We start from the raw sequence: 10,324 nt of genomic DNA, 5'->3' as shown, positions 1-10,324 counted from the left end.
TTCCTTCTTTTTCTCGTTTTCTCATTCATTCCCCTTAAATAATTTTACCCTAGTAAGACATACTTTGGTGCTTTCAAACATCACCCTGATTACTTATTTGCAACAAACTTACATAAATTGAAATTTAATTTTTTTAATTTCCTGTAACCATAAGCTCTTAAATCAATTGAGAGATTTTAAATTTATCATTATTGGTCCAAGTTATCAAAACAACAAATTGTACAAATTTAGATGAATAAATATAAAAATAGAAATGTTATTGGAAATACATCCTGAATGACAAGACAGGGTAAACCGTAATTAAATTCTAGATTTTTTTTTTTTTACTAAATAAGAAAAACTTGTTTTAGATAGGTTGATTTTACTTTCAGCCAGGGTCATTCAGGTCTTAGAAGTCCTTTTGATTTTTTTTTTTTTTTTAAATGGGAAAAGTGATTAAGTAAGAGGACCCTTGAAACCAAGGGCATTCTCGGGCAGACAGGTTTTAGAAAGAATACCCACGGGTGAAATGGACCCCTCTGTGGCTCAGATTCGAAGACTTGTACTTGACACCACCCTGGCCTGCTCAGCATGCTTTGACTTTAGCTTTTTCACCTCTTCTAATTGTAATAGTCAATGTGCCTTTGTATCTTTGCTCTATCTTTGGTCAGAATTGTGCTTGAGCTAAAAAACATTTTAGTTCACCATGCCCCTTCCAGAATATGTGAATAGTAAATACATGTAGATAGATAGGTAGATATAGGCAGTACCATATGTAGTTGATGTATTTTGGTGCTGGGCCTGTCTCATCTTACTTGGGGATTATTAATCTTAGAGAAATCAAGGAAGCAAATAGTTACTGGTGAGGGCAAAAGGAGCACTGGGTAGGACAGAGCCACTGTCCCTGTCACTGTGTGATGTCACATGTTTATGAATCCTTTCTTGCCTCTATACTCTTAAACCTTGATAAGCACCTATTGGAGAATTGATAAAGAGGCAGGTGAAGATTCTCGAAAGCAAATTGTACATAAGTATACATCTAAAACGCCTTCATAAGTTTTTGCTGCTATCGTCACTTCAGGTCTTCTCTAAGATTAATGTGTCTAGATGCATACAGCAAGTAAAAATTTTCCTTGCCACACAGAAGTAAATGTGATATGTTTCTACAAGGTTGCTTGATGAGTGTCAGGTGTCTTGTGTTTTATAATCTTGCATTTGGTCAGACTAGAGTGAAATTCAAAACCATTCCTTCCATATCCTTTGAAAGCGTATCACTAATTTATTTCTGTTTCTGTCCTTAGTGTTCTCCATGGCCCGACACCCCCACAGCCTATGTGAATAACAGCTCTTCCACAGCGCCCACGTTCGCCTCTCCACAGCAGAGCACTTGCAGTGTCCCAGACAGGTATCTGGCTCGTGTGATTGTGCGCCGGAGGCTTCACTTCCTTTCACTTCCCTTTCTGTCAAGTTACAGTAACCTCTCGTTGTATATGTGAAGTATGTGATAATGGGGAATAGCCTCCTCAGTTCAGGGGGAAATCATCTTTCTCCACCTCCTAGCCTTTGTGCTCCTAGCCCTTTCTGGCTCACACGTTCACAACTGTGGAAATTGTAGGAAAGGGGCCATTTTCAAGATACATTCTTTGTGAGATAAAAAGAATATTAATAGAGTTCATGGATAGAGAAGGACAGAGTTATTAAGGTGAAACTGACTCGACTATGTTAAGACTGCATTTATTATAAAGTATGCTTGTGTTTAATGCTCACCATATCAAACAAGGGTTATTTTCTGCTCTATTTCTTCTCCCTCCCAGTAGATACACTATTTTTTTTTTTCCGATTAAATTTTTAATGTTGAAGGGCTTTCAACTTCTAAGGAATTACTGTGGTTCTGGAAACGGAAATGGTTGACTTTGTTTATTCTATTATCTGGCCTTGACATGCAACCAACAGTCTAGTGAGCTCCGGGTGGGAGCAGGAACTGTGTCTCAGGCATCCTGAAGATGCCGCAGTGGTGCCCAGAGGGGACTCTCCGTTACTGGGCTTTGCCGAAGAACCAGTGCCGAGTAGGTCATATCAGAAGTTCCCTATTGTCGGGAAGTTTCTTGCTGGGAAGGAAAATTATGAAAGATGGCAAAGGAACAAGTTCTCTTTATACTTTGGTTATTCTGACAAGGCGTGCTGTAAGAAAATACTACAGACCGGGTGGCTCATACACAACAGGAATATATTTCTCACAGTTCCAGGGGCTGGAAGTCCTAGATCAGGGTGCCAGCAGGGTTAAGCGCTAGTGAGGATTCTTCTCAGGGTGGCACACTGCTCACTCCTTGCATCCTCACATGGTAGAGAGCAGAGCACTGGAGGCACACTCTCTCTTGACTCTTAGAAGGCCACTGACCCTACTCACGGGGGCTCCACCCTTATGACCGCATCTAATCCTAATGAATCCCAAAGGCTTCACCTCCTAATACTATGTCACACTGTGGGACAGGGTTTCAGCACCCGAGTTTTGAGAGAACACAAACATTCAATCCATAACAGGGTCTGATGAGAAGACAAACAACATACTTTTCTCAGAGGAGATGGTGGATACACTAATGAGGCAGCTTGTTTTTGAGGTTATTGTGCTTTTAAGAGTAGGAAAACACTCTTGGACTCAGGAGAGACCAGGAGGCCAGCATGTTACTATGTAGTAGGGTTCTTCTAGTTTCACAGTCCAATCTGAACAACCCTAGAAAATGGTTATGATTTTAGAGACAAGCTGTGAGTTCACGTATTCACTAGTTGACTGGATATTTCCTGAGAGTCCACTGTATGCCCAGCACTGGTCAGATGCTGTGAGAGACAAACCCCTGTCAGAGGAGCTTAAGTTTTAGCGGGTGAAGGACGATGGTAAACAACATCATGAACCTAAGTAACTGAAGTACCAGTGTGTAGAAAGGAGTCGGGGCCCGGGCCAAGAAGGTGGCCACATTCCTTGTGGAGTTTTTCTCATTTTCATTTTACCGTAGAAACAAGTATAGTGGTCTAAGTTTCTTTTGTCCTCCTGAATTTCACCGTCTTTAGTCATAGATAAATAATTAAAGGGATATCATTTTCTATTTTGTTTTAGGATTATCATACCATTTCTTATAGCTCATTGTTTTCTTAAAATTTTTTGTAGCTATTTTCAATGGTTTATCTTTCTTGGTTTCTCTTTTTTTTTTTTCCCCCCTAACTAAAATGAATGAATATCCTTCATTTTCCTATCACCCTGGAGCCCCTTTATTTCATAAAAAGAGAAAGAGGCACAGATTAAGATCGTATTCACTCCCCGACCAGTCGTGCCAACATTCTTACTGCAAATGTATATGGCTCTGTCACATCGTATCATTTTAAATTTACCTAGTTTAATAGCCTTGAATGTCTCTCTCTCTCTATATATATAAAATGTAATAATTATCTTTCCTTTCCTTCTCTCCAGCAATTCTTCTTCCCCAAATCATCAGGGAGATGGAGTTTCACAGGCCTCTAGTGAAGTAAGTATCTTGTTATTAAAACTGTCAGATGCTTTCAGAGTCCTGCATTTTTAAAGCTCTGACAGGGGCTTGCGTCATTGTTTGGGTCACTGAGTAGTCAGATCTATGTTGTTCTTGGGTATTTTTTTTACTTCAGACCTGGAGGATTTCTGTGGTTTCAGTGTTCTTTATAATATGCCAGTGACTTGGGTTATGTTTTTGTAAGTTTGAATTGTTCTGTTCATGTTCATTTTCCTTATTAATAGCAACTTCAGCCTTCAGCCACGACCCAGGAAACACAGCAGTGGCTGCTCAAAAACAGATTTTCTTCATACACAAGACTGTTTTCCAATTTTTCAGGTATGTGTGTGCGCGTGCGTGTGTGTATATGTGTACGTGCATGCATATGCATGTTTTGTTTACTTGTACTTTCATTAACCTTAATTTTTTTTATTTTGAAGTAATTATAAATTCATAAGAAGTTGGTAAGACATGTACAGGAAAATCCTAAGTACCTGTCACCCAGTTTCCCTCAGTGGTAACACCTTGCATACCTATCGTACCCTATCAAAATCAGGAAACTGTCATTGGTACAGCCCACTTCACCAGTTCTTTGTGCCCTCATTAATGTATAGGTGTATATAGTTCTATGCAATTTTTTTCATTAAAGTTTTATTTTGAAGTAATTTTTGTTCATAGCAAAGATGGTACAGGGATGTTCCGGGGGTACCCTTCACTCACATGATTACAGTACAGTATCAAAACCAGGAAAATTGACATCGGTGCAATGCGTGTATATAGTTCTGGGTCATTTTATAACATGTATAGGTTTACATAACCACCACCAAAGTTAAGATACAGAATCACATTCATCACCACAAGGACTTCCCTTATGCAGCCCGACCCCCACCCTTCCCTAATCCCTGGCAGCCATTAATGTGTTCTCTGTCTCTCTGATTTTGTCATTTCAAGAATGTTACATAAATGGACTCATACAGTATATGACCTTTTGACATTGGCTTTTTTTCACTCAGCCTAATGCCCTTGAATCTGTCCAAGTTGTATCAATAGTTGGTTCCTCTTTATTGCTGTGTAGTAGTGCATGGTACGAATGTACTCAGGTGTGGTTCTTATAATACTTAAGTGTAAGCTTTTTCTTGTATAGTAAGCTAAGAGTATTTAGATGGATTTTAAAAGAAACCAAGCCGTGCTTCTGCAGATGGTGCAGCAGGAAACCTGTTTGGAGGGACAGTAGTAGATATACCAGGTGGGGCAGGGGCAGCATTTCCCAGATGTTCCTGCAGAACCTTACTAACATGTCCTGAGAAACGCTGGGCCACAGTGAAGTGCCAGTCAGCTTTCCTTTGCCACAGTGCGGTGGAGCCATAAAAATGCATGTCGAGCCTTTTAAGGGGACAGAACATATGTGTTCCCATACATGGCCTAGATTTCACAAAGAACAAGATTTCCTATTCTTGTTCAGCCATTTATTGCAATGCTTATGCGATGATTAGTCAGTCCCCTCCTAGTTTTCTGCGTCTTTAAAGTACTGCATGAAAGTCATGTGCTACCAGCCATATTTCTAAATGAGTAAGTAAAACATCTTATCTGTGAAAAACTGGAAATTTAGAAATTTTAGTGTGTCAGGGGGAATGCATTTTGAAACCTTATAAGGCAAACGAAGAATATAACATACAAAAAGCTCTGAGCATTGCAACCAAGGGCGGTCCCAGGCTGTGCCTCTTACCTTAGACAGTTGCGTGTTTCCATCTAGAGAGTTCTAAGCTCTTCTCACTCTGACTAGTGATTATGTGACTTGGCCTCTTGTCTTTACCCTGTGAGCTTCCCAGCAATAGAATGGTGAGGAGGAGAGGTGTCTTCTTGCTCTGAGCCTCTTGGCCGTCCACCTTTCAGAAGGGGTTGTGCACATGAGCATCTGTCCAGTTCTGTGGCAGGATTAAGGATGTGCATACACACATCTCTGGTCACAGCCGTGAGGCCTGTTTTCAGAGGCTCGTGGTCGGCCCCAGGGGGCAGATGAGAGAACCGGTCTGTTAACTGAGTCCATCAGTGCTCATGCCTTATGGGCAGTGTGCTTCTCTGGTCTTTATTTCTTTTAAAAACTGTAAGATTGTTAGGCACTCACATGCAGGTTCTCAAAAATAGTAAGATAATCCCGTTACCTTGTTACTTTCTTAAGCGGTTGTTTATCATATGGAAGTCATGCCTTAATCCCAGAGGGTTTCTTAATTCTCCCAATAAACTACATCTTGAATGTTAATAAAGGGTAAAACAAAAGATTATGGATGCATTCAAACATAAAAAGTAGAAGAATATGATGAACTCCATGTAACCATCCCCAGCTTCAAAAATGATCAGCCTTTGGTCAGACTTGCTCTCTTCCCCTTCTCTGTTGTGTTATACAGCAAATCCTGCATACCATGTCATTCACACTTGTCAAGTATTTATGAGGGAAATCTTAAGGTATAGTATGCTATTGTCTGCCATGCTTTTGTATTAAAACTGGCTGCTGTGACAGAGTTATGTTATAGAATGTTTGACTTTGCATGTTTCAGAAAAAAGGCCTATTCCTAGTTCTCCTACCAAGTCATGTGACTTGAGGCAAAGTCCCCAAAACCCAAGACTTCCATTTCCTCTTTCTGTGAAATAAAAAATTGTTCTAGGTGATCTCAAGGTAAGTTATCTGGAATCAGACTCCTGCTTATCCACACAACCACAATGCAGCCAAAATATTGCAGGCGGTGAAATCATCTCTTGGAACAGGCAGTCCTGTGTGTCCTGCTCGTTGATCTGATTCGCTACCTTCTGGGCTTCTGCGCTCCTTCTTGACACAAGACATGGAAGAGCCAGCGTTTTCTTTGGCTCTGAGAGACAGGGGTGTGTGTACGTATTCTTGTGTCGTTCATGTATATGTGTATATACACAGGCGACCTGCGATGGTTTTGAAGGATTTTTAACTGCGTAAAGATAGTCCTGCTGGTAGTTTTTTTCCCATTTCTTAGAAGAATCTCTTTTTGCTGTTCTCCAGGTGCCGACTTATTAAAACTGACAAAGGAGGATTTAGTACAAATTTGTGGTGCAGCCGATGGAATTCGGCTCTATAATTCACTGAAGTCAAGGTAAAATACTGTGTTTTAAAGGAACTGTTTTGCCTGAAATAAGAATGCCCCTTTCTTTGTGTGGGGAGTTGGGGCAGAATGTATTTCCACACCAGGTGGGCGTGTGCCTGTGCGCGCTGTCGAGCATGGGCAGCGTCGTGCTCACAAGAAGACTGTTTTGTGTGCACCTTCAGGGCAGGCCCAGATATGATGCAGGCACTGATGGGGGCAGAGGTAGACTGTAAGACTGGTAGAAATGCACATGGGCAGTACTGATTTCTTGAAGACGACTGGGTTTGTTGCCAAGAAAACAAACTTCTCATTTAGGTGAGCTATACAGAATCTATGGTTTTCAAGGTCATATGACTACTAAACAGTTATTTAAAATGTAAACTTCTAATTGTAAATTAAAATGAAAGAACCGTACACTGTGCTGGCTTTTAAGATCCATTTACTATCATTGCTGTTTCTAGACTTGTGTGAGAATTCCGTTAAATTTAAACCTTACTGATTTTAAATTGCTGACTTAATCTTGAAACTTAAATTTACCAGCATCTGACAGACCATCTCAATGGTTTAGAGTCTGGATCATCAGATTAGACCACCTGTGATAGTTGGTGTGAGGTGTGTGTTTTTATATTTTTATTAATAAATTATTTTGTATAATGAAATAACATTGTAAAGTTCTCATAAGGAAATAGAACTTAGATTCCTGTAGTTGTCATCCGTACATGCGGTGAGGCAGCTTTCTCTCATGAGTGGCATCTTCTGATTGCAGGTCGGTTAGGCCCCGCTTAACCCTCTATGTCTGCCAGGAGCAGCCAAGCAGCACACTGTTGCAAGGGCAGCAGCAGGCTGCAGGCAGTGGAGGCGAGAATGGCAGTGGGACACCCTACGGTGGGTATTGAGGGCATCTCAGCTTCCTGTCACTCCCTTTCGAACACTGAGGCAGAAATGGGAAGCGCCTGAAGGGGCTTTGAAGGACTCCTGCCACATAGGACTGTCTAGTTGCTGATGCAGGAGTCCTGGCAGCAGTGAGCTCTAGGGCCAAGTCCTCTGAAGAAGAGGGACCTAGCGGCCTTTCTCAGTTATTTCAGCCACACTGTGGATCTCTTGTTTTATGTGGCCCTGCCAGAAATATCGAACAAGCGAAAGACTAGCTTGAATGCTTTGGGGTTTTGTCGGCTTAAAAAAAACCCCTCACATTCAGTGATGAATGTAACATTGGCAACTTGGCAGGGAAGCTGGAGGGTTTTTTTCTTTTTATCCACTTTACTGACCGGTGGAGAAAATTTTAAATATCACATGTGCAAAGACGTATCTGTGTATCAGTGCTAAGTGTGTGGACTTGTCTTAGACAAGCATCTGGCCTGAGTTCTGTGTGGTGAGTCTGGTGCCGTGTCCTTGTGTCATTGTAAATATGCTCTGTCATTCATTATCCATCTGAGTATTATTACGAGGGCTTCATCATCCTGCAGGTTTTCCTTAATTGTATAATAGATAGAATACTGGATTAGGGCAGAGAGAAAAATCCTGGCTCTTCTCCCTTCTTCCTAATGTGGTCCTTGGCGGGGGAAAGCATGTTTTCTCATTTGCGAAGTGAGTATATGGTAATCTCTTCCCTCTTCCCACATTCTGAAAGAAGATAAGGACAACGCACTCAGAACTTTTCGCAGAAAAATGTGTTATGGACTTCAGAGAAGTAGTTATTTGCCCTAATATTGGGTAGAGCTCTGAAAAATACTTTGTAGTTTAAAAGTTACAGAAAAATCCCAAGGAAAGCATTACTACTTTTCCACTTGGTATCATTTTGACTTCAAAAACGGTGAATTTTAAGACTAAAGATACAAAGTCTTAGTCTTAGAGATTCTAAAGGAGCAATCAGTGTATCTGGATCTTCTATATCATTTGCATGTGGTCAGGATTGTAATGTTTTGGAAGGTACATCCTCAGACACCTTCCAAAACATTACAAGGTTTGTGGAGGAGTGTGTGGAAATTTTGGCGAACTTAACCCGAGATCGGGGTAGGCAAACTTTTTCTGCTGATGGCCAGTAGTAAATATCTTGATTTTGCAGACACTAAGGGCTCTTCCTCACTCAGCTCTGCAGTTGCAGTGCCAAAATCACCACAGACAATATGTATATGATGGGTGTGGCCATGTTCTGATAACATTTTGTTTTAAAAGAACAAGTAGAGGGCCACGAGTTTGGCCCGCCAGAGGCTATAGTTTAGAGACCCTGCTCTATATCATCTCTGTAGTCTTACCCTAATTGTAGTTCCAAGTTCTAAGCTTTCCATAATGCGTAATTAGCAAAGGTTTCTACATTTATAAACACACATAAAAGAAAAAAAATCCTTGTTTGGGAAAGCAAAGTTCTAGCATGATATTACTGATCAGTTTCTGGCTCGAATCAGTAATTGAGCTGGACCTACAAGAGTCACACTCACTGCAGATATGCCTGGCTCTGTGCAGACAATGGCTGCTGCTAAGTTATGTGTTCCAGAAACCCGGGACACTGGGTGGACTGCACCTAAGGGACTGTCTGTAAAGGAGCTGCAGGCTCCACTGTGCACATCCTTAGCTTTTCATGAGCTACCTTTAAACTGTTCTTCATTCTTTGGGGGAGCAAAAGTAGGAAGAGGCAGCATTTATTCCTCAGGATAAATTCCCAGTCATAGGATTAGTGAATCAATAACTATGACCTTTTTAGGGTTTTTTTTTTTTTTTTTATAAGATATATTGTTAGAAACATCACTTTTGAAAACAGCTGCTTTCAGGTATAATTTATATACCATAAAATCCTCCCATTGTAAGTATACAATTTAGTGACATTTTAATATTTACAGTTTTATAGCCATTACCACAGACTAAATCCAGTTTTAGTTCCGTTGCTCCAGAGAGATCCTGTGCCCATGTGCAGTCATTCCGTTTGTTTTTAAGAAAATTAAAACCTGAAATCCCTTTGTACAGAGATTACTGTTCATGTTTATTAAATTATATGTATGAGCATAAATAATGTGTTATATTTCAGACGAGTAGTAAAGGGGGAAGAAGTATATAGATATACACACACACATACTTATAAACGTGTGTGTATTAGTATTTTGAAAGGTGTAATCTTCCTATAGACCCAGGTAGAAAACAGATAAAAAATTATTACTAAAATACTGTTATTATTTTTTCTTTTCAGTTTATCACGCAATCTACTTGGAAGAAATGGTTGCCTCAGAAGTTGCTCGAAAACTTGCGCTGGTGTTTAATATTCCTTTCCACCAAATTAACCAGGTTTACAGACAGGGTCCCACTGGTATTCACATTCTTGTTAGTGATCAGGTAACTAACTGGCATGCCCATTTGCTTTTCCCATTCACACTGATGTTTACTGATATATATGAACACAGAACTGTAGAACAATTCTGTGACCTTTTTTGCAAGTACTCATGAGAATCCTTTTCAGAGAGTTGGGGGTCGAAATTTATAAGAATTTATAAGCAAGAGTTTGGGTATGCTGGTAAAAAGGAATACAAATCCAGGACAACTGTGGCTCAGCCCCCTGCCTCCCTTTTTTAGTTCGGACACTCGGGAGACTCGGAGGTTCGTGAGGCTTTGGCCTCTTTTTATGTAGAAGGGCATTTGGATGTGTTTTCCTTTTGTCCACATTTTGATGGCAAGTTTTAAAAAACAGCAAGGCTAGAAGTACAGTTTCCCCCCAGTGTAGTGACAGCG

At 40.5% G+C, this 10,324-nt stretch overlaps 1 protein-coding gene across 5 annotated transcripts in view; it reads left to right on the top strand.

The window, feature by feature from the left end:
• Positions 1 to 10,324, top strand: part of UBP1 (upstream binding protein 1) — a 53,178-nt gene that overhangs the window by 38,519 nt on the left and 4,335 nt on the right. For 3 of the 5 annotated variants that reach the window (XM_015597047.2, XM_006905730.3, XM_006905729.3), the window contains 6 exons: positions 1,281 to 1,384; positions 3,443 to 3,497; positions 3,743 to 3,836; positions 6,526 to 6,616; positions 7,374 to 7,492; positions 9,789 to 9,931. In XM_015597047.2, the coding sequence (XP_015452533.1) occupies positions 1,281 to 1,384; positions 3,443 to 3,497; positions 3,743 to 3,836; positions 6,526 to 6,616; positions 7,374 to 7,492; positions 9,789 to 9,931 (606 nt within the window). Of the gene's footprint in view, positions 1 to 1,280; positions 1,385 to 3,442; positions 3,498 to 3,742; positions 3,837 to 6,525; positions 6,617 to 6,789; positions 7,134 to 7,373; positions 7,493 to 9,788; positions 9,932 to 10,324 lie in introns of those variants that run through there. The other 2 variants (XR_003042898.1, XM_025039227.1) reach the window with 2 other exon arrangements.

Source organism: Pteropus alecto, unplaced genomic scaffold (assembly GCF_000325575.1).
Source record: "Pteropus alecto unplaced genomic scaffold, ASM32557v1 scaffold10, whole genome shotgun sequence".
NCBI lineage: Eukaryota > Metazoa > Chordata > Mammalia > Chiroptera > Pteropodidae > Pteropus > Pteropus alecto.
Note: the sequence above shows the minus strand (reverse complement) of the source record. Positions and strands in the feature narration are given on the sequence as shown.